Raw genomic sequence first — 24,398 nt, 5'->3', positions numbered from 1 at the left:
CTGACAGTCATCCCAAGTTCCTGTTGTTAAGCAAACAAGTCCATCTGCAAGGCAGTTCAGTTCCATTACCCATCAGGGGGTCTACCAGGGACTCTCTGCTTCAACACAAAGCCATCAGGCTCTGCTTAATTGATAAAAAGATCATTCAAAGGTGTCATTTTGGCAATTCAGTAGGCTAAGTGAAACTGGACAAATTTTTATAAAAGGAAAAAAAAATGGTGGTCAGAAAGGCATCTAACTAGGGGCGCCTGGGTGGCTCAGTCGTTAAGCGCCTGCCTTCAGCTCAGGTCATGATCCCACTGTCCTGGGATCAAGCCACACATCCATCTCCGTGCTCCACGGGAGGGCTGCTTCTTCCTCTCCCACTCCCCCTGCTTGTGTTCCCTCTCTCGCTGTCTCTCTCTCTCTCAAATAAATAAAAAATTAATTAATTAAGGAAAAGAAAGCATCTAACTAGACTTAAATAGCTTATTAAATAAAATATTAAATTGATGATTAGACTATTAAAAATAAAGTAAGGAGTCCAGATAAAAATAATAGGAGCATGATTTTCCCTGATAGCTTTTCAGAAATTGCTCAGAAGGATAAGAAAATTGAGCTGGATTTTCTACTTTAAACAAGTGAACAGAACAGAGGTTTACCTTTTCTATCAAACCCGTCCTTATGCTGTTACTACCTAAACATGGTTCTTTGCCCTTTGTTGGGGTTTGGTATTTCATGGCCCAGAATCCCACAGGTCTACCCTGTACACAGGTGTCAGCCTGGGGAGTGTTTTAGCTAATGTCCATAAGCAGGAAACAAGGATCAGCCAATGCATCACTGAGATTGTGTTTACAGTTTGTTTCCACTGTATAATTTATTATTTTAGTGGAACTACATTTACCGTTCAATAAATATTCATAAAGTATCTATTCCGTGAAAGCCACAGGGTACAGTTAGGGTAAGAGGAAAGAAGCACAGAGAGGAATAAGATGGAGTCTACTCTCAAGAAGTAAAATTAGTGCATACCAATCTCACCAGAATGTGTAAAGTGTACATAATTACTTCTTTTAGGTTTTGTGTATAACAAATGCTCTTTCAAAAAACTGGGGGTGACTTTTCTAGGATAACACAGGATAATTTTTTAAGAGCAGAAATGTTTGTATTTACTAATAGTTTGTCCTATTTTGTAGCAATTAGGATGTAAACTCGGGCCATGCTTTAAAAATCACTATGTGTGCGTATTCTGGAATAAAAACTCAAAATCATACAAGACTCATTTATAGAATTCACAGGCATAACATGAGGATGCCTTAGTAACTACAGTAAATATTTCTCCGCACGTTTGTTTATTGTTGGCATGGCAATTTTGGAGGCACTCACTGTAACACTTCTTCTTTCAGATATCAGAGCTGCTGATCCACAAGCTCAACCAAAACTCGGTGCACTTTGAGCTGAAGCCCGGGGTCCAAATCCTTGTCCACGCAGCCCACTTAACAGCAGGTCAGTTTCCAGGTCCCTGGCTGCCAGCTGGTCGCCCTAGCAAAGGGGGATCCCAATCCACGTTTTTGGCATAGATGAAATGATGGCACTGCTAATGAGAAAGAAGATCACCAGTCTTTAGAGGTTCCCTTACTTGGCGTTTTTGCCCTAATGGGGACCCGTAACACAGCAGAATAAGGAGACTTTCCTACTTAGTCACTGGCAAAAACTGTCAGGGAATCACCTAAATACATACTCCTCAAATGATGCCATGATCCTTCTCAACAGAAGTCTTGAAAATAAAGTTAACCTTACAAATAACTTTTTTCTGATCTTTCTGCAACACCTTATTTTCAGTTATTTATGTTATAAAGGATTTTCTTTAAGTTTTGGGATAATGAGTAGAGATAGCTGGGACTTAGGCATTGCACAGGACCATAACCAAGATAAACCCTGAGTGGGTCATTCACGATCTTAGTGTCATTAAGCTTCTGTCTCTTCACCTGGACAAGGTGGAGGGAGGGGGGGTCCTCCTACTAAGGCTATGTAGAAATCTCAGTGATAACTCAGATAATTCCCAGTGTATAGAAACAGATATTATTGTGTTACATTAACAATAAATTAACAATATTTATTGGGTACTTATTTTTTCAGAGTATAGTGTTGGTGCTGCATGGAATACAAAGGCTAACAGGAAATGGTCTTTCACCTCAAAAACCGTAAATCTGATTGTGGTGTGGCATAGTTGGATGGTAACAGTCGTGGCGGTGTGGTGAGGTGCAGGAAATGGGCAATGGCGGGACATCTCATGAGTAAAATGAATAAATGCTTATATAGAGAGGTGATATACTTTGCAGCCAGATCATTGGTTTCAGTCTTAGCTCCCTCACTTACTTGCCAGATAGACCCTGAGAAGAGACTTAACTTCTTGGAAGCTTTGAAATGGCACTAGCACCTATGTCCATGGGATTGTGTGAGGATGAAGTTAATTCAGGCAATGCACTTAGAGTAGTTTCTGGCACATAGTAAACTATTTTTCCCTTCTTTTTTTATTATTAACAATCAAAGTTGTATAGGAAATTTAAAGCAGAAAGGAACTGTGTGTATTCATAATGATACGGGAAAGCTTCATGGAGAAGATGGTCTTTGGGAAAAGATGGAAAGGATTGACCTCAAGAGACCATTCCAAGCACCAAAACCCCAAGGAAGGAGTGTGAAAGTCTCCAGGGCTTTGGGGAGCCTGAATAAGTGGAAACAAAGAGCAGCAGTTCCCACCTCCATTCTTTGGATTTCTGGAGATTCCAGAGGTGTGCCTAGGTCTAGAGGAAGGCCAAGCAGTTTGGCTGCTTGGCCCTTTTCTGTTTGGATCATATATTTTTTTCTTTGTTTATTAACGTTTCATGAAATATTTTGTTTAGAAAAATTCCCACTGCCTTAAAAATAAATATTTAAAAGTCACTGTTGTGAGCATGGGATATGGAAGAGGAGCATGGAAGTATGCCAGGCTGCAGTTTGTACTTAATTTGGTGGGCTCTGGGAAGCCATCAAGATGTTTAAATGGAGGTGTGACTGATTCAGAGTATCCCTTGAAGAAGATGACTCTTAAGAGCAAGGAGGATTGAGGAGAGCTGGTTTTGTGTTCTCCAGCCTGCCATCCTAATTCATCCATTGAACAGGCATTTAGAGTGCCTGCCTACTCTGAGCCAAGCAATGTCCTCAGCATAGGATAGAGTCTGTGCCCTCATGAAGCTTCCATCCCTGGGGAAAGCCATACAGGGAACAAATTAACAAATGCTACTTTCCGAATTGTATTGCTGATGAAAATGCCATAAAGAAATTGAGAAAATGATGGAGAACAATTAAGCAAGACCTATGGAGAAAAACCTTTAAGCCTAAGGCATGAAAGAAAGCTGCCAAGTTATCTCAGGGCATTTGATGATCTAGATTAGCAGTTTCCACCAAAAGGTTGACCTTTGGTCTTTGGTGAATGGTGGTGACACGTGGCAATTACACATGGCTCGTTGTACCAGAAAACAAAGTATAAGAACATCAGTTGTAGTCATCCTGATAGCCAAGCCACCGACAAAATTTTCACATGAGTGGCAAGTTTAACAACCTGAAATTGTTTTAAATAGATTTACTGATTAATTCGACAGCCCAACCTGTTGAGGTGGCAGACTGAACCTTATCGTCCCCTCCTATAATAGCTAGAGCTACTTGTGCTCTTTCAGTTTAGAGGTTAAAAACAGCTGAGCCTGATGTTGCATACTGAATTCTGGATTTGAAGGGAAGTGGCCAACTTAGCCCATCCCTTGTAGTGCAAAATTTGCTTTACAGCTGCGCAACTTCTAAATGAACACTATCTTCAGGCAACATATTTTGCCGTGGAGTAGCTTGATTTATTAGAAAAAACTCCCTTACTGTTTACCAGGGGCCTCTATTGGAAAGGGGACCATCTAGGTTAAATTAGAGAACTAACCCCACTCCTCCAGCTCTGAAGGCCACCTGCATTTCACACCTTTGCTTCCTCCCATACTCCCATCAGTTATTCTATGTGCCTGATTTTTATTTAACTGATTTTCACATCACACTCCAGAGATGGTTCAGAATATCTTGCTGAATTTGAAACCTAATTTCAAATGTTACTTAAGGAAGTTTCCTATAATGGCAACTGGTAGAGCTGGGATCAGGCTAAAAAAAAAAAAACAGAGGTCAAAAAAGTGGTAATTAGCTGAAACTGATTTAGCCAGGGCTTGGCCAGGGAAATGGATACAGCCAAGGCATGCGAAGCCATCTGTGTGGGATTCATCGTTCCACGTGGGAAAGAAAGTCCATTCGCGGTAACCATGAACCGTTAATTCCACCAATGTAAGTTCCAGATGGCAAAGTTGGGAAGATGTGGAACTTCTCCAGTTAATGTTCAAGGTTCGTTCCATCGCTGGGGGCTTGGGGAACAGGACTCAGATCTCTGGGAAGAGGGGATGGCTAAAGGAAGGTATGCTACTGGGAGGTCATGTCAACCTGCCGAGATTTGAAGACTCCCCACAGCGCAGATCAGTATGATGCAAGATTATCAAGAGAGTAAAATTAAAAAGTAGTTTGAGGCAAAACCCCAGTGTTAGACTAGGCAATTGGGAGAAAGTGAAAAAAGTCTTTGACTTCCAACCATTGTGGGTTGTTCAGGGTTCTTCTTTGGCAGGATAATTCCGAACCTTGACCAACTGGCATTATTGATCTTCCTCTCATGACTGGCTAAGTGACTGCAGTAGATGTAGACTTATATGTGAATAATCAGCTCGAGTTTGAAGAGTAAAGGGAGAGGACATCAAGGGCTGACAGAATAATGGAATTGGAAACTTTGTCTGTGTTGAGTGTTGCCATGTTCCTCATAAGAGTGGCAAAATTGGCCCTACCCACAGGTGTGGCATCGCTCTCAGCCTGACCATCACGACAAAAGACAAGGTTTATGTAAAGATGGGCACTCTTTGGTACCTCTGGTGAGGAAGTGAAATATGTGAGGTATCCATTTCCCTTAGAGTGTCCCTGAGTCGGCCCTGGCCGTCTGGAGAGTGTCCCTGAGTCGGCCCTGGCCATCTGGAGAGTGTCCCTGAGTCGGCCCTGGCCATCTGATTGCTGTAAACTATTTGAACAGAGTAGTAGATTGTGTCTACCAAGACACTAGAGTGAATTCTTTCACACAGAAAACGTGGCACACTGGGTGGGAGATCAGTGGGTTGAGACACTTGCCACACTTTCTTTGATTGAGTTAGAATCAGCACATTCCTATTTGGCTGGCTAGGAAGAGAGGGATGAAGGTAAGTGGGGAAAAGAGGAAACAGGAAACAGTGAGGAAGAGTATTTGATGCCGAAGTTCCACCTCACTCCCTTTCCCTTCTTTTCATCCCCCCTGCAGGCAGGAGGACATAAAAATTAAAAAAAAAAAAAAAGGAAAAAGGACCACGGTTTGCAACATTTCATGTCTCATAAGCAGGATTGCTAATACCTTCCCAGGGACCATTACAGCACGCTGCTGCATTCCATTAATTGCCCAGCAGATGTTCAACAGCCTTCTTTTAAAAATGTTTGAGCCAGAGTGTGTTGGTAGTGAGAGAGGCAGTGCATAATTTGGTTTGTCTCCAAGGAAAAAGACCTGTCTCCTTTCAGGAATTTACCGGCCTTGTTTTGTTTCTCAAATTCAGTTCCCTGTTTGCAGGTAAGCACTTCTAGGTCTGAATGTCATTAGAGACTGACTGGATTTAGGTTGTTCGCCCCATGTTCTACCTGGGAATTCATTAGCTTTGGTGTCTACACTGAGCTCAACTTTGAACGCAGTCCTTGTTTTGTTCTTAGTGATTCCTGTGCCTCTCCCTTTCTCTTCAGTTCCTCTGGAGAGTTCAGCCACTCAACAACGTTGTTTCTGAAATTCTCTTTGTGGAAAAAAGAGATTTGAAGCTACATGTGAATAGGGTGAGAATGAGAAGCTGTTAAGGAGAAGTTGAGGGAGGACTGTGACCAGCTATAGCTGTCCTTGGCTTTGGGGACCAAAAGTATCCTAAAGCAACACTTTAGCGGACAAAGGCCATGACGTTACACAGCCCAAAGAGTGGGAAGAAGGGGTAGAAATCGATCAAGCCGGGTCCTAGACTAGAAACGCTGGTGTTTTGACTGAAGTGTACCTTTGCTCATGCTGTTCCCAAGCAGAATATTCCTCCCCCATTCGCCACCTCTCTCCAGCTCCCCTTTGTATTGTAAGGCTCAACTCAGTGCCAGCGTTTCCATGGTGTCTTTCTAGAGACTTCACTAGAAAAAAGTACTTTTACTACTTTTACTTTTATTATCATCTCTCCCTTCTCTGAACTCACATGGATTTTAAAACCTGTATTTGTCTGATGATGATGATGGTAACCATTGTACCTGGCAGAGAACTTGCACATATCAGGTGCTCAGTAACTATGGCTTTTATAAATAATTATATGTGTAATCAATTTATAACCACCAGAGATAGATTCAAAATCCTGTTCCCTCAGTTAACCTTTAGGTTCAATTTATTCAATTGTTAACCTGCTCCATGACATGCTGCTTCTTACTAAACAACTGGTGAGGGGAGCCTTGCCTTCCTGTATCCAATAAGCATCTGAGGAAAATGCATCTCAGTGTTTTTCTTATGTCAGGTATCCCTTCAGGAAGTATTATAGTTGTTTATATACACATTGTGGGAAATGAATAGATTGAAGAAAAATTAGAGTTCTGTGTCTTGTCGGGCTCCCTGCTCAGCGGGGAGTCTGCTTCTCTCTCCCTCTGCCGTTCCCCCTGCTTATGCTTCTCTCTCAAATAAATAAATAAAATCTTTTAAAAATAATAATAATAAGTTTGGGCAACAGTCAATCATCCTTTCTCTTTTTAACAAAGTATCTATGCATTTTACAAGACCTTTTCAACCCAAGAGGCAAGAGATAGAGATGGAGACTTAGAAGTAGGAGCCTCTTTTTTGGTTGCCACACATTAGTGGTTCATGTTGGGTTTGATGTCATAAAGCATAGGAGTGGAAAACCCCACCTTGAGGCTGGAAATAAGAGGTTGAAACTCAGGTGATCCCAGGAGGAGACTATACATTCAACTCAGAGCTTTGATTTACTACCTTTTAGCAGGTTCCTGGGTTGGAGGGGTCTGCTGACAGTGGATAGATCAAAGCCCTAATTGCTGGTACAAATCTTTCAAGCTACTTCACACTCTGTATCTTTGTTGCTGTGAGGACCCATGGTCATGAGTAAATTTGGTGATTATATTTGAGAGTGGAAGAGGGGGAAAGCAACTTAAAAATGTGTCATTCTTTCAAGGTAGAAGAGGTGAGGCCCTGCATGAGAATGAAAGTTACTCAGCTGACAAGCGAGGGATAACACCGACATCTTATTTGAGAGCACAACACCTAACCGGATTGATTCACACTAAATTAACAAACAACAGCACTATGGGGATGATTTGCATTTCACAGGAGTGGTTTATTGGATAAATAAACTGAAATTAAGGTGGTAGGGGCTGCTCCACAGAGGACCTAGAAGAGCTAGAAGGGCTGGAACTGATCCTTCCCTCAAAACAGGTGTGGGTTGGAAAGACTCTGTACAAGCCCATGTAGACTATCCCAGCGATAAAGCAGCTGTTCTTGACCCTACTCTACATGGTGGTGACTTCGGCAGCTTCACGAAAATAGAAATTTTTCAGGACTCCCTGTACATACCCTGAATCCGAATCTCAAGGAGTGATACGTGGATATCTGCGTTTTTAACAAGTTCCCCCAATGATGCAGATACAGCCACACCTGTCCCCAGGCTCACAAACCACTCGAGTAGAACATTGCACAGACACAACTCCATCTGCATAACAAGGGGAGGTGCATGCACGCGTGTCTGTCACCAGCAGTAAATCCAATTTACAGCTCAGGGCATCCACTAAAACAGAGGCATGCATTAAAAAAGAAGGGTGATATTGTGATATTAAGTGTAGGAGGAAATTAGTAATAAACATTAAAATCTAATTTTTCCACCTATCTGGAGCCAACCTAATTGGCAGAATGGGTAGATGACAGTGGGAGGAAGGGGGGAAAAAAATGGAACATGTCTCTGAATCTGAGATCTCCTCCAACCATAATCTAGACAAATGGCAAAGGCCAGCCAAGAGCTGTGGCCGTGAGGCAGTTGAAAAATGATTAAAGTGTGAACTAGAATCTTAGTGGCAGATGTAATTGAATAGCCATGAGTTTTATGAAAGTTGAACAAATTATATTATCTAGATGCTATTAATGTGCTAGTGTGAGCAGAAAATGATACATCTGCATCTCACTGTAGTTTTGCATGTGTTAGAGAATCAGGGTGCCCTTCAACCCTCGGCTTCTTCAGAGTTTTGGATACATATGATAAAAAAATGTGAAAGGTTAATACTTCTCAAAGGAAGAGCCTCAAATTCCAGGTTGAATTAAAAAAAAATTAATACACAGTAACCTCCTACCCCCTCCTGTCTGCTACCAGTCACCTGATTTAAGCTGTTGGGTTTAAGAAAGCTGTCCTTTGTCAAGGGTATGTGTGGGTTTTTAATAAAACTGTTATCTTGTGTGATCTTGGCCCTCCACGGTTGCTGCTGACTGGTTCAATTTCTTTTTTTCTTTCTTTCTTTTTTCTTTTTCTTTTCTTTTCTTTCTTTCTTTTTTTTTTTCTTTTGGTGTAATAAAAAGATACTATCACAGAGATATTAGAGAATTAATATTTCCGGGCTTCAGTTGCTACCCTTGGATATGTATGAGTAAATGTGGAACCAGAATTTCAGCCTAGGTCAGGATACATCATGAATTCTGCCTGACAGTTTCACATTAAGAAAGATCCTTTCCACTTGAAGGCAGAATTAGCATTAGTCAAGAAGCTTTAAAAAATACAGTATAATCTAAGCCACATCATTATGGATGCAGATGCCACATTGTGGAGTTGTAGGCCTCTGAACTGTAAAGTGAAATAAATTGTTGCAATAGCATTTTCCATTTAGGGATGAAATTAATACTAGTGAAATTCTTCCACAGCCAATAAATTCATCTGTCCCTTTAGTCTCTGGTTGCCTTGTTATCCACACAGTTATCATTTATAAGCCTTTGTGAATAAAGTCATCCTAGTAGTATTTTTCCTTTCTTCTACTTTTTTGCCCCAGATAAGTGTATATATATATATTTTTTTTTTTCCTTTGCAAATATTTAGGCTGTTTCACATCATGTGGATCCATTGGCTTCCAACAACTACTAAGCCATTATGGTGTTATGGCAAGTAAGAACAGATGCCAAGATATCTAAACATACCCCTTTCCCCAGTGCAGTTATATGATGTGATACTTTCATAAATATACCAGGGGCCAGCACTGAGGTTGCTCTTTAGCTTCTAATAGATTCTTTCTTCATCGTTTTTTTTCTAAGATTTTTCTGGGCCCATAAAGAAGCCTTAAATATCTACGTGGTAACTGGCCTGAGTTGGCCCAGCCTGAGGTGTTTCTAGGAACTCTTGGGTGAAAAATGGTCAAGGGGGAGTGATCAGATGAACCATTCAGAGACAGGGTACAAACATGCATCACGTTGGACATAGGTAGAAGTAATAAGTAGTTAGGATGCACCAGATACAGTTCCCCAAGGGGAAGGCAAGGCACATAGTCCAGAGAAACTGGCAGGAAACAGAAGGCAGGAGAACACACGTAAAAGACAAGACACAAGAACGTAGGTCAAGCTACCTTTTAGACACTAAGTTTCGTATATCTAGAGTGACGGAGGACTGTTCTGGATTATATCTATAGTGTGTGCATAAACTTTAATTGCATTCCTTTTCATTAGTAAAGTGTTCTGGTTTAGAATAGTTAGGATTATCTTACTTATATCCTGCCTCCCTGCCAGTGGGGGCAGAGGTCCATAGCAAGAAGTGAGGAGGCAGAGATCCATAGCAAGAAGTGAGTAATGTAGAGCCCAGACATAAGAATTGCTAATTGGATATTTAACCAGTTGAAAGAGAAGAGTTTTGGATAGAGAAGGTATTAGTAAGCTATTGCTGTGTAACAAAGACCACCCAGAAATTCACTGGCTTAACGGTGAGCATTTATTATTGCTGTTGAGTCTATGATCAATTGGATGGTCCTGGTTCTGCCTGTGCTCATTGTGTGTTTGCAATCAGCTATTGATCTTTGGGTAGGGAGTTCTACTGGTCTTACCTGGGCTGCCCCAGGTGTTGGGCATCTGCTGGCTCTAGGCTGCTCTAGAACAGCCTTGATTAGGATAATTAAGTTCTCCTCCACATGGTCTGTCATGCTTGATCAGGCTACTCTGGATGTGTTCATACGTGACAATGACAGGATTCCGAGAGAGAGCAAAAGTGCAGAGGCCTTGAAGCTCAGAATTGGCACACCCTCATTCTCATGTCATTCCATGGCCACATGATGTTGTCACCCTAGCCCAGATTCAAGGGATGAGGAAACAGATTTCACTTGGTGGTACGAAAAGCTTCAAACTCAAATTGTAGAAGGCTTGGACACAGATGGAGGTAGAGAATTGATCCAGCAATACAATCAATCTCCACAAGGCTGAGCACTCTCTTGGGGGAGACTTGAATGCTTTAAGGAAGTCTAGCAGGCTCTCCTGAAGTCATAACCAGATTAAGGTACTATGAGTAATCAGAGGGTGTGTTTTTTGTTTTGTTTTATTTTTAGTGACCCAGAGAATGTAAAGGTCAGCCACACTCTAAAGATAAGGACTGGATGTTTTAGGAATGATAGTAGGTGGGACCTAATATGCAGTGCTCTCAAACTGGTATGCATAACAATGACATTTGTAGTGTGTTACATGTCCAGATTTCTGGGACTGATTCTTAGAGACATAGTTTTTTTTTTTTCTCAAGTGAAGCCTAAGAGACTGCATTTTCACACATTCTCCAGGTGATTCTGATTCAGGTAGTCTGTAAACTTCTACTTTGAGAAACACTTTCCAAGGTAAGCAGGATGTCTTGTTGACTTTCAACCCTAGAAAATCAAAATGCATCTTTCTCTTCCTATCTGTCAATTACAGTGATAAGTTTGGTCTTTGAGGTACCCAGAGTTGTCATTACTTGGCCAAGTGACTTAAACTCCATGACTGGATGTTCTTGAAGACTCATCTTCAGTTTAAAACTAGCAGCACTGCTTCACTCGTCATTAGAGCTTCCTTGGAGTTCTCACACTGTCTGGCTGTTAGTCCTGCTGGATCATGGCTTTATCCCAACAGGGTATGGCAGGCCTTAAGACTGTCATGATTGGGTTTGGATTCGAACTGACAGGCCTGTTGGCCAAGAAAGAGTGCTTTGTAAATGAAAACCTTTTGCTCTTTCTAAAGTTTTCTTTTATTTTTTTTGTTTAAGATGTTATTTATCTATCTATTTATTTATTTATTTGAGACAGAGAGGTTGGGGAACGGCCAGAGGGAGAGAGAAGCAGACTCCCCACTGAGCAGGGAGCCTGATGTGGGGCTCCATCCCAGGACCCAGAGATCATGACCTGAGCTGAAGGCAGACACTTAACCAACTCAACCACCCAGGCGCCCCACTCTTTCTGTTTTCTAAATAAATTGTTTGTGCCATTCCCATATCACTTTAATTTCTGGAAAAGAGATTTCAGAGCACATGGATTTTGTGATATTCCAGGCATGTAACTGAAGCCCAGTATAGTTCTGCTTTGGAGGCAGTAGAGTCAAAAAGAAATTCAAGATTTGGCAAACTTGCTTTTGTAAGTTCCTTGACCACGCTAACTTCTGGATTAGAAATGTAGAAATGAATTAGAAATGTAGTTCAGGGTTTCAGAGTACTAGTGCAGGTAGAAATTCTCCAAGAAAGTCCTTTTGCTGGAATGAGAGTGAATACAAAGAGCACCAGGTGATGCCACCTTATTGTTGACTTTACAACTTGGAAATAAACCAAACAAAGGGGCAAGGCTGCAGCAAAGGGAAAAGTGGTACGCAGGGTAAAGCTTTTCCTCAAGCATGTTGTGTGGGACCTTGGTCTGGAAAGGGGCTGTGGCCATATGAGTTTGGGAGACACTATGGTAGAGTTTAATGAATTTCTTTCCTGCAGGACTGCTGTGAATTTTTTTTTTTAAGATGTATTTATTTATTTTAGAGGCAGGGGAAGAGCAGTGGAAAAGGGAGAGAGAGAATCCCAAGCAGGCTCCACACCTAGTGCAGAGCCCAAGGCAGGGCTTGATCCCACAACCCTGAGATCATGACCTGAGCTGAAACTAAGAGTCAGACACCCAGCCGACTGAGCCACCCAGGTGCCCAAGGACTGCTGTGAACTCTGTTACTGATAAGCATTGCAAATCTCCAAGATGGGGAATACTGTACATACCATTTCCCAAAATTATCTAACCATAGAACCCTTTTGTCATCTTTTGGGGCTTGTTTTCTGTAGAATATGATAGCAATGATATGACAGTGTTAGAAATACTGAGCATGGGGGCGCCTGGGTGGCTCAGATGGTTAAGCGTCTGCCTTCGGCTCAGGTCATGATCCCACGGTCCTGGGATCGAGTCCCGCATCGGGCTCCCTGCTGGGCGGGGAGCCTGCTTCTCCCTCTGCCTCTCTCTCTCTCTCTCTCTCTCTCTCTCTCTCTCTCTGACTCTCATGAATAAATAAATAAAACATTAAAAAAAAAAGAAATACTGAGCATGTTCCTATGTGCTGGACACTATGCCAAGTGCTATAAAGATCCCATCTTGTTTTATTCTCACAACTTTCTAGAACAATCATTTAGTGTTACCTCCATTATGCAGATGATGAACCTGAGGTTCAGTTTAAGTCACTTAAGTCCCACAAGTGGCAGACTCAGAATCTGATTCTCAAAGGGGGCTGTATCAATTTCTTGACCACAGACATGGAGTTCTGAGACTGCTCTCATGTGCACAGCCTGTAAGCATTTATTTATATATTCCAGTCACTTTTCACAGGAAGACTGTTGTCCTTACCGTAAGCATTGCTGTTGTTATAACCAACCTGGGTCCTCATGAATAGAACATAATAATTCAGTGCATTTCTTAGTCCTCCCAGGATTTCAGAAACAGTGTGTGCCCTCACCCACACTTAGAAATGTGAAGTTAGTGGCACCTGGGTGGCTCGGTCGGTTACGTGTCCGACTCTTGATTTCGGCTCAGGTCATGCTCTCAGGGTCCTGAGGATCGATCCCCACATCCGGCTCTGTGCTGGGCATGGATCCCCACATCCGGCTCTGTGCTGGGCATCGATCCCCACATCCGGCTCTGTGCTGGGCATGGATCCCCACATCCGGCTCTGTGCTGGGCATGGAGCCTGCTTAAGATTCTCTCTCTCCACCCCTCCCTCACTCCCTCTCTTAAACAAAAAAAAAAAAAAGAAGAAGAAAGAAAGGGGAGTCACCTACAGTACGGTCTTATCCATGCTTTACTCTGTGTGGATCAGGACAAATAAACCGCTCAGCATTTTCCTTCACGCGTCTACCTCGTTTAGGCTGCAACTGGAGAGGGATTAATTTATGCTAATTCCACACAACCAGCTAAAGCCCATTTATCACAAGTTTCCATCCTCAGCAGAATACACTCAAACGCACGTTAAGTGTCGGGCACACGAAGGTAAGGCAGCGGCCGCTGTGAGCAGCGGTAACCGGTCCGCTTACATTCAGGGCAGGTCAGCAAGCAGCTCCGCGGAACACTCGGGGCAGTGGCGTCCGGTCTCCACCTGCTCGGCCGGCTGGCCCGCCTCTGAGACTAAGCGGTGCACAGATGGGGAGCAGAGAGCCGCGCTTTAGCTCTCAGAACACAGAAGCTCCTTTTCCCAAAATACTATGCTAATTACTTACCAGTGCTAATGCCCTTGTGTAGGAATGATGTTTCAAGTAGGAATGATTTAGAATTGAATGGCAGAAACTTGTGATGTGGAGAAAGAGGCCAAGGAAGGGAAGAGAAGGGAAATGTGTGTGTGTGTGTGTGTGAGTGTGTGTGTGTGTGTGTGTTTGCTTTCTCTTTTAGCAAGAGCCTGGCCAAAGCAATTTCCTCTCTTTAGTTTTCCATTTATTTCAAATGCCAACCCTTTCAAGCAGGCTTAGTATCGCTCGTGGTTACTCCATAGCACTGCTCTCTGCTTATTCTGACAGAGCAGGCAGCTAGGAATTACAAGTTTAGCTAATAAAGCTAACCTGCCTCTAACCATCCTAAACAGAGAGGCCCGTCCCTGAACCTGCCTTTGTTCCCTGTCAAACTAAGGGTTTGCATTAGGAGATGACCTATAAAATAGCTTCCCATTTTTATTTCCTTGAGTGTGATAACAGTATTGTGATAATTGTCAAGAGAGAGAAGGACCTTATCTTTTAGAGTTACAGATGGAATTACATGATGGCTAAGATTTGCTTCAGAATAATCCAGCGGTCGGGGTTGTGAGGACTGGTGGGGGATAAAAATAAAACAATATTGTCTGCAGGTTGATGTTTGTTGAAGCGAGGTGCTGGGTACATTTCTTTACACACATGTACCATGTGTGTAAACACACACATATGCATATGTATGTACACACACGTGTCACCCAAGTGTAAGACAGCACGCTTTATGATTCTAACTGGTCCTTCTAAGACTTGATAATATTTAATTTGCTTCTCGCACTAAAACTGTAGTTTTAGCCCTAATCCCCACTCTCAGAAATATGTTTTTAAATTTCTGGTATCTTCCATTGAAATTAGCTCCGCGTGTGTGTGTGTGTGGTAGGACTCAGGTTCAAATCTTTGTTCTTCCACTTCCTAGTTTCGAGTCCTTTGGAAGGACATTAGCCAGTGAGAGCCTCACTGTTCTTATCTCTTCAGCGGAGGTCACAGCCCTGCCTTCCATTTGTGGAAATCAGTTACGATAATGTCTATGAAAAATGGAAGGTGTTCCCTTCCCTGGTGACATCCTACCAATTGCAGTGTGAGTTCTGAAGGTTTTCTGGACTCCTTTGCTAATGGCACTGTGTTTGCCTAAGTAAATGAAAGACACTTTTATTTTTCTCATTTTGACCTGGAAGCACGGGAGCCTTGGGTGTCTCCTTGCGGCCTCCTCACACACGGACTCACCCACGGGCCCTGCAAGGCATAAGCGCTGCTTGATGTAGGAGAGAGAGAATCACAGGGGTTGCTTAATTTCCCTGTTCCTAAAAGCTGATTCTACTAAAACAACTAAACCTGTTTTCTGAGAAAGAAGGTTTGACCTGTTTCCCGGCAAAACTATTTGGTGTCTGGAACATGCTCTCCAGTTGCATCGAGTGGCTGGAACGTAACCTGACAGTAACCAGACAGAGCAGAAGGAGCCTTGAGTCGGGGGATTTGGAGGTGGAGAGAGATGGTCCCGAGAGCTAAGGTCTAAGGATAAACTCAGGGAGGAGGATTTGTTATGGATGCAAAGAGGAGAACTCCGTGCCTCCTGGTGTCTCCTGGCACGAGCTGCTCTCAGGGCTTTGGGACATCGATGTCGAGACAACATCGGGTCTCACACCCCTCTGCTTGCACCACAGAGGCTGCTCTTGTAAAATACTCACTTAGCTGTCAGTTTCCTGTGTGCCCAAAAGATAAGCGTGCTCCATGACCCTCCAGCCCTTTGTCTCACATGACACTTGCAGGGACAGGAGTGAGAGATGGCAGATCATTCATAAGAATATTCCTGTTGCTTTTTCTGGTGATGTGCGTTGCTTAGTGTGAGAAAAGCTTGCACTCAAAGAATAGGAAAAATTAATAATTATAGTCTGATAAATATTGATCAAATAGAATAGCAGCAACAGTAGTAACACAGCTGATACTTAAGGAAGACTTCCTGTGTGTCCCCCTCTGTTTTCAGTGCTTTACATACGTGGACTCACCTGGTCCTCACACAGACCCGATGAGATATGCACTATTATTCTCTCACCACGTAAGCCCATTAAGGTGAAATCACTTGCCTAGAATCACGCACAGGGCCAGTGCGTGCTAGCGCAGGCCTGGAATCCGAGCAGTCTGGCTCCAGGGCCCCACTGCACTTCCCAAATAAGCCAGCTGGAATGTTCTGGGGGTGGGGGCAGGCTCAGTTGCCCCCCACCCATGCCACCCATGTGACACGCATCTGTGCATAGGCCCGCCGTGGTTTCCTGGGACTCACCATGGCTCTGTGTGAATGAAGAGCGTCAGCATCTTATGGAGTCAGACGTGCCCGCATCTCTGCCCATGACCGTGCCTTGTGTTCTCCCCTAGCCCCACTGGTGGACCTCACTCCAACCCACAGTGGATCCGCCATGCTGATGCTGCTCTCAGTGGTGTTTGTAGGGCTGGCCGTGTTCGTCATCTACAAGTTTAAAAGGTATGTGGCCCTCCGTCCACGTCTCCCCTCCCCCTTCCTTCTCCCTGACAGGTTTGGAAGCACGTGTTGCCGTGATGTATGTCTCTGGTGCATAGCAATGATGCTGTCTGTTAATGTTTTAGGAAGATCCCGGGGATTAATGTTTATGCCCAGATGCAGAATGAGAAAGAACGAGAGATGGTCAGTCGGGTCAGTCACACTGAAAGCAGGGCCCATATCCCTCAGACTGAACTAAGGAGGCCTGGCCAACTGATAGATGAGAAGGTGGAATGCCAGCTCATAGGTAAATGATTCCCAGTAGCCATCAGCTGCTCAGCCTGGTAGTCAACGGCTGACTCTGTCTAACCCCTTTCTGGCTTGACGTAACCACTTTCTCCTGCTCTAACATTCCTGAGAGAAACGGCTAAGATGTCTCTTTCCCTGCTTCCTTCCATTGGAATGAGTGGGGCGGGGGGGAAGCCTTCTTGCTCCTATGTAGTGTTTTTTTTTCTCTCTTGTGACTTTATTCCACCTTTTGCAAAATCTCTTGCTCCAAAATACGGGGCTTCAAAATGTTCATGGGCAAAAGAGCAGAGTGTTGGCTCTAACAATGTGCAAGAAGGAGGCCTCGGAGGCTGGGTCTGGTGATGTGGAGGGCCAGGCAGCATAGGGAATGACAGGGTAGGCCACCCGCCTGGCCTCGAGACAACTCCTTGGAGGGCAAATTGCTCCAGAATGCTTATAGAGAAGTGACGTCATGAGACAGAATAGAGGAGGGCCAAGCTGATTGCCCTGGGATTTTTTTTTAATTAGCAGGAATCTTAAAACTGGCCCCCACCCCCCACCCCCGAGGAAACATGGAACCTGAGAATTTTGAGGACAAGAGGCAGAACGTTTGCAGAACATCCCAGGAGTGAGGTTTCCTGAGAGAGACCCCTGAAGGGTTAGCCTGTTACAGAGCAGATGGGCAGATTTCTTCCTCCTCTTTACCTGCCCCCTACCAGAAGTCTTACAGTGGACCTTACCATATATCAGTAGAGCTCTCTCTCTTTCTGCCTGCAAAGTATGCTGGGAATCCAACCACTAGGTCTAGAGTCTCAGGCATAATTGCTAAGTCCTACTCTCTATGGCGGAGGAAAATTTCCAGGGAGTTAGACAAACCCGTGGAGCTACCATTGTGATCCGTGGCTGGCCTTGTTTCCTCCTGTCTGTTGGTGTCGGGACTTGAAGCTGTAGTGTTGCCACCTCAAATCCTACATTGCTGACCGAAACGGAAACATTACTAGATAACCATCCGTGCCTCACTCTAATGTCAGAATACCAAACCTTCTAGAAGGCCGCTACCTAAGATTTTTAATCTGTTACTTAGAAAGGGAAAGGAGCACCTAAATGGAAACAAAAGCCTCTCTTTAAGTGGATGTGGAAGAGTTCTGTGATGGTACTGGGTGAGATTTCAGTGCAGGGCCTGGCTTGTCTTGGACGTAATAATACCAGCTGGAGCCACATCTGGGGTCCGATGTTCACAGCGTGCTGGCTTTTATTTGGGGAGACAGGGTGATAAATGTGTAATTGCTTTAGGTTCAAAAGAAAAAGGCTTTTCTGTCTTCAAGTCCAGAGAAGCGTTCACCCTATTTACTTCTAAAGCTTCTAAGTGAATTTTTGTGGGTCATTTGATTTTCAGTCCCATTTCCACGGGGTATGAAGCACAGCGCTGTTGACTTTATTAAAGTAGCAATCCCTCCTTCACCAGGAGCATCCGGCAGCACACTGCACAGTCTCTGACACCTTTCCATTGTCAGTGTCATTAAATGAGTAAGTGTCACACGTTTTCTCTTAGGAGAGTAGCTTTACCCTCCCCTCCCTCCCCTTCTACTCAACCTGGTGACTCATCTCTCCGATTGCAAAGAGCAAGACACGCCACTCCACCTTCAACGCCAAAGCGGGGATCTGCTGGGGCACAATTTGCAATTTAAGGAAAACCCCCAAAGGCTACAGGCGACCTGCTGATCAGGAAAGAATTTCGCTCTTGTCAAGTGCACCATCCTTCATGACCACTAACTTGATGTTTTTGTTTTTTTTTTTTCTTTCCTTTGTTGTTCTGTTTCCTATTTTGCCAGGAAGTATTTCCATAGTTGCTGAGAATCAAAGCACAAAAGAAATCCCTACCTATGTAAATGTTTGAATGGAGGACGCCAGTAAAAACAAAAACAAACAAACAAATAAAATAAAAAACTATCAAAATCCAAACAAACAAACAAACAAACACTCACTGCATCGGGACTTTTTAATTCTTCAGACACAGACAACAAGGGTTTTTAGCTTTAAGCCTGTGCATGTGGACAGTACCTTGAGAACATGCGTGGAGGGGCAGTGTACAGGTGCTCTATTTTAATGGAAAAACACTCCCCTCCCCCTTTCCTCTTCTCTCTCTTTTTTCTGATCGGTCGTGTTTGTAGAAAATTCATAACATATAGAGGCCAAGGAAATCTGCATGTGTTTTTGGAAATATTCTTGGCTCTCGACTTAACAGCTATTTTAGCACTAGAGGCTGATGGGGGGGATTAGCCACCCCAGCGCCTTTCATAAGACACAAAGACATGCACAGGAGTGTGAAACCCTGAGCTGTTTCTCTGTCCCTGTTTCTTTTCTAAGTTATCTCTGGTAGCTTCGGTGGCCAGCCGTGGCCACGAGACTGCTTGCGTTCTTGCATTCTGTGCAGCCACAGGGACGAAGGAGCGAGGTGAAGTTCCACATACGCAGGCAGACTAGGGAAGGCAGGCAGTGGGGCAAGCATGTCCGAAGTGGATCTCTGTTTCCTGTTCAGTTCTTCCCGTCGCCAAGGCTTTCCCTCGTAGCTTTTCTACTCCTGCCCCCCAACTTACGTAGAAGAGAGAATCCCAGCTCCCCATTGTCTGGCCTCCCCGTTTGTTTGCTATCCATGTGTGGTCATGATCTGTTGATGTCTTTGTACCTCTTCCTTCCAGTCTCCAAGTTGTCTTTCAACTCCTACTTTTTCCTTCCAAACATGTCACTGGATTCTAGACATTAACTTCAGTGTTCCCTAAATACTGGCCTGGTCTCTGCTGGCCTTGCCCCCCACCACCCACACATTTCTGATCTGTTAGCATGCCAACTTCCCTACACACTGACCAGCTGCATCCTGCCCTGCAGGGTTCGGCTCCGTGTATCCTTTGTCCCCTCCTATAGAACCTGCCTCTTCCGAATAGCTTTGCCTTTTCCCACCTGGAAACATGCAGAGTGTGTGAAAGAGTTGATGTATGCAAAGCAATTCAAACCTGGCCATGTACACTGGAAAAGAAAGCATACAGATGAATAGTGGTATTCTCACACCTTAACAAAAATCTCGTGTGCAGATTCCAGAATATTCTTGTGAGAAATGTTTTGAACGTGTTACTATGTGGCAGGGCAATTTCCTTCTGTAATGGTTGCTATTACCCAGTATTTGTTCTCACACAATACAGTAAAAATACTTGTAAAATAAAACTGATTTTAACCAGAAGAAGAAACAGGTTAATGGATTTAATATTTAAGAGTGTCAAAAAGTCTGAGACTATATGGAGGTCTTGTCTTACATTAGGATAAGATTTTGATGATGTGGGATGGTCCCTGACATCTCCCAGGTATGCTCTCTGATCTCTGAGTATCCTAGTATTGGCAAAGGAAAAATTAGTAAACTTACATGGGAGGAGGTAGATGTCTAAAGCAGACTGGCTCAGAGCATGAACAATCCTCATTTGCCCAGGGCAATGATGAAAGAAGGTCCAGAGAAGGAAGGAAACAAAAATGTGTTCAGCAGAAGCCCTTGGAGGATTATGAATTAGGCAAAGCCCACTCTAAAATACAGGAGAAAGCAGTTTTGAAAGCCATTCAGAGAAAGCAGCCTCCTGCTTGGCCATGTTCCCAGGCCAGTCACAGTCGATAAGAGGGTCCTGGTGATCCTGGGGATGTCCCAAAGATCCTGGCCATCCCTGCCCTTGTGTAGCTCAGGCAGGCGAAGAGTAGCAAAGCTGCAGTCAGAAGTGAATCAGACAGAAGTTTTTGTGGTTGAGGATGCCCCGGATGAATCTGGGAAATGGATTATGCCTGAGGCAGCCATCTGCTTGTAGAACTCAATTGATCCCCAACCTGCCAGGCTTCCTATCCCATAGGAAACATCTTCATCGATCCACTTCAGTTGGAGCCTTCCAAGTTTAATCTGGAAGACAAAATGTTTGGAAACCAAAAGAGGCTCACTCAAAACAGCACAGGGAGTCCTCAGAGTTGCAGTTCAATCAGTTTTAATTGGAAAATTATGAAAAAGGGAATCACCCTCTTAATCTTGCACAGTGCCTTGCCTAGAGCGGGTATTAAGAAGATTACTTTGTTGAAGGGATAAGTGGAAGAATATGTGAGAAAATGTAAGGAAAAATGGGTGCGTAAGTCCTAATTAAAAATAGAGGTAAACATGAGATGCCTGGCATTTTGGAAAGTGATCACAGATGGCCGGCTCTCTATTCAGCATCTCCAGGATCCTCATGTGCCTCTCCTCGAAGCTCCCCCCCACCTGTAGGACATGAGTGAGGCAAGGTACCGCTCAGAGGGGGACCTCATTGTTCTTATGATCTAGTGCTGTGGTTCTCAAAGTGTGGTACCTGGACTGAGCAGTATCAGCATAACCTCAGACTTACTAGAATTTAGGGTCCCCCTACTGCAGACCTACTGAACCAGAAACTACAGGGGTTAGGGCCCAGCAGTCAATTTTTACCAGCTTTTCAGGTTATTGTACTGTACACAGAACTTCGGGAACCACACCCTGCCACTCCAGCTCAATCCCAAAGAGAAAGTAGTAATGAGAGCCTACAAATGGGAGGGACCAAAGTGCCTACCCACTCGCTAACAGCAGGTGCAAACACAGTGAGGAGTTTGGTGGGCTTCAGGCCAGAGGAGTGGGTGGGGAGGGATGGATGTGGAAGGGAAGATTCAGGGCAAGCTAAGAATCTGATATTACAACGTTTTCCAAAAATCCCAGAAGGCAAACTGTGCGTGCTCTACCCTGAACTACCCAACCAACATTTTCTCCTTTGCCTTATTCCTAATTGGATTCACTATCCAAAATGCAGAGGTTTGCTTTGGTTTTTTTCAGAAGTTCCAAACAGCAACTTTGAGAGCAATGGGGTGTTTGGCAGCTGTTCTGTTTTCCAGGATTCCAACTGAGCATTGAAATCCCTCATTTGCCAACTTATTTTTCTAGGAAGCCAATTTAAAAAAAAAAAAAAAAAAGAGAAAGTTTTCTTATAGTATCGGACCTACTTCTAATTTTAAGATGACTTTTTTGATGTATTTTTTTGTTAAATACTATGTAGTGTAATGTATACTTGCTCTTGTTTATTGCTTTTACAATCATATTTATTAAACAGATAATGTCTCTAAAGTCTTGGCCTCAAGGAGTTTATTTTATGTCAAACCAAACCGTGGTGTTCGGTCTTCATACAGAAGTGATAACAACTGTAGGATTTTATAAAGGCTAATGGTGTGAGGATATAGCAAGTACCGCAATCTCGAAGGTTCATTTTTGTTTGTTTGCTTGCTTGTTTTTTGTTTCTGCTAACAAAGGAGACTATATTCTACTACCTGAATTCTACCTGCATTTTCGTTGACTATATAATGTCTGTGCTTTATTAAATGACTTTATTTAAACTACTTAAAAACCACTCCAAACTGGTCATTGTGGAGTAACATGCTTATTATGTTTCGTTCAAAATTAGAAATTATTAATATGTGACCGACCTATTCAAACTTGTTCAGAATCTTGTAGTTATGGAAAGAGCAAACCTGCCTGTAATGTAATGAGCTGAAACTCGGGGCATGGTAAAGGCTCCAAGGACAGCATGAAAAAGGCTTTGACCCTGAAATTAGGCGAGTGGAGTTCTTCCAGCGATGCCAACTGTGTGACCTTGAGCAAAGCACTTTCCCATACCAAAGCTTCAGTGTCCTCATGCATATAATCTGACGGAAGAAGACAACTTCCAGCTTTGGTATCCTGCGTGGGTGAGTCATTCCCGAGAGCCCCGTCCAGCTGATTTAAACTCGATGGAAAACAAAGAGGTACACTGGATCCAAAATCCTCCAGCCTTGTGGCTTGCCTACGTAGGTAACATCTCTTCTTGGGCAACATTTTGCCCTTGTATTTGTATAGAAAGAGAGCCTTCCTCAGCCTTCCAGAGACCCACCAGGCGCCAAATGGCGTTGCCTCAACAGCATAGTCTCCGCATGTCTGAGAATCCCTGTTTTTAGGTGGCCTTGACCCTCTCCTTTCCCACAGGCTAAATCTTCCACCTGACCCTTCATTCTTTTCCAGACCAGAGCCTGTGCTGTTCTTCCCCCTCGGGAGTTGATCTCCTGTTCACCGAGGGCGCAGGCAGTCAAACAAAAGCCATCCCTGGAGATTTAAAACAGAGGAGATTTAACACAGGGAATTTTTGCTTGAGTAACTGAAGAGCCAAGATGCCAAATGGAGGGAGGTGATGCAATGCCACGATGAGCCTCAGTAGGGAGCCTCTACCTTCCCTGGCCTAGAAGGACACAGGGATTCCCACAGCCCAGGACCAGCACCAGCCCCTTGACACTGAAACCGTGGAGGACGTGGCTGGCGCTTTCTGGAACCACAGAGGAGCCACCACCTTAGCCAGCCACACTGCCCAAGTAAAGGAGATGGAGAGAGGGAGCTTGCTGTCGCCCTTGCTCTGGCCCTCCCATCTTCAGCTGAAGCTTCCTACCAGCCAAGCCCATCCACGAGCCAGTGGGCACTGACTGGACCCTGGGAAATACGGTTTCCTGAATTACCAAGCAGAGCAGGGAGGAGTGGGGAATGGACTCTAGAGAACACAGGCAGGTGATTAGCACAGCACCCCTTTCAGGTTCAGCCCACATCAAATCCAAACTCTCCCCCAGTCCGAAAGCAAATAGTTAAATTGTAGGTGCCCCTTTCCCTGCGGAATTCTTTCACCCACTTCCCTTTCGACAGTACCTATTTAAACCAGGAATCTGTTCACGTGTGCCACTTTTTACACCTTGCTCACCGAATTCTACACTCGGGTAGGAAAGGATCTTGATTTTTCATTTCATTCCTTCAGCCTCTAGCACTGGACATGGCCATTAGGGGGCACTAGATAAATGTTTGCTGAAACTCAACCCTGGATTTTCAGCTTTGTGTTGTGAGCAGCAATCTTGGAGTTGCCATTGGTCTGACTCCCCTGGCCCAGCCAGCACCTCTAATTACATGTTCAATTGGTGTTTGTCAAGAGCCAACACATCCTTGCCCTTCCTCTCTCTTTACCACTCAAGCCACTGTATTCGGGGCCTATTCTTAGATATTAATGTAAGTGAAATAACTGTAGTTTGGAAAAAGAAAAAAAAACTGGTTAGAAAAGAGTACGAAAAACAAAGGCCTAAGTTTGGTTTCTGAATCATTATGTGTTTACCTATTTCTTAGAAGTTAACAGTATTTTGAAAATGAATGTGAGGCTGACGCTTTCATAGTAGGGAAAATCCCAAAATAATTCTAGGTGGACGAATAAAAGGAAATAGGTGTTACAGTTTTCATGTTAAACACCATAAAAGGGATCTTCGGTTGAAAAATGAAAATCGGTGTTACTGTCTGTGTGTCGCAGACTTCTTTAGACGGTGATAATACAACTATGAACAAGGCAGATAGGCTATCTGCCTTTATGAACATGTATTCTAGTAGGAACAATGAACAAATAATAAAATGTAGTGTGACAGATCCAAAGCGATCATACATATAATATAATTAGGATAAGTAAAAACAAAACACAGAAGAGAGCATAGTGACCAGGGATGGGGATGGAAGAGGGGGAGTTGGTCCCAGCTTCTCTAAGATCTGAAAGCTGAAAAGGAGCCAGCCATTTGGAAACACTAATATTGTCCCAACTTGTTCCACATCAGTCTTAGATCAACCTCAACCAGAAAACAAACAGTTTTGGACCTCAGCACAGCAATTAGAAATGCTTCTGAGTTTAAAGAAAAATTAACTTTCACAGTGGTCATGTACAGGAATTTCCCCACAGAATTATATA

The 24,398-nt window shown here is 43.7% G+C and overlaps 1 protein-coding gene across 5 annotated transcripts in view; it reads left to right on the top strand.

The window, feature by feature from the left end:
• Positions 1-19,822, top strand: part of SORCS1 (sortilin related VPS10 domain containing receptor 1) — a 562,053-nt gene extending 542,231 nt beyond the window's left edge. Inside the window, exons 24-27 of one of the 5 annotated variants that reach the window (XM_027596987.2) lie at positions 1,383-1,482; positions 16,218-16,323; positions 16,446-16,606; positions 18,420-19,822. In XM_027596987.2, coding sequence (XP_027452788.2) covers positions 1,383-1,482; positions 16,218-16,323; positions 16,446-16,606; positions 18,420-18,484 — 432 coding nt within the window. In that variant the 3' untranslated portion in view covers positions 18,485-19,822. Of the gene's footprint in view, positions 1-1,382; positions 1,483-16,217; positions 16,324-16,445; positions 16,607-18,139 lie in introns of all 5 variants that reach the window. The other 4 variants (XM_027596989.2, XM_027596992.2, XM_027596991.2 and 1 more) reach the window with 4 other exon arrangements.
• The last annotated feature ends 4,576 nt before the right edge of the window (positions 19,823-24,398 follow it).

Source organism: Zalophus californianus, chromosome 15 (genome assembly GCF_009762305.2).
Source record: "Zalophus californianus isolate mZalCal1 chromosome 15, mZalCal1.pri.v2, whole genome shotgun sequence".
NCBI lineage: Eukaryota > Metazoa > Chordata > Mammalia > Carnivora > Otariidae > Zalophus > Zalophus californianus.
This window is presented reverse-complemented; position numbering and strand designations above follow the sequence as displayed.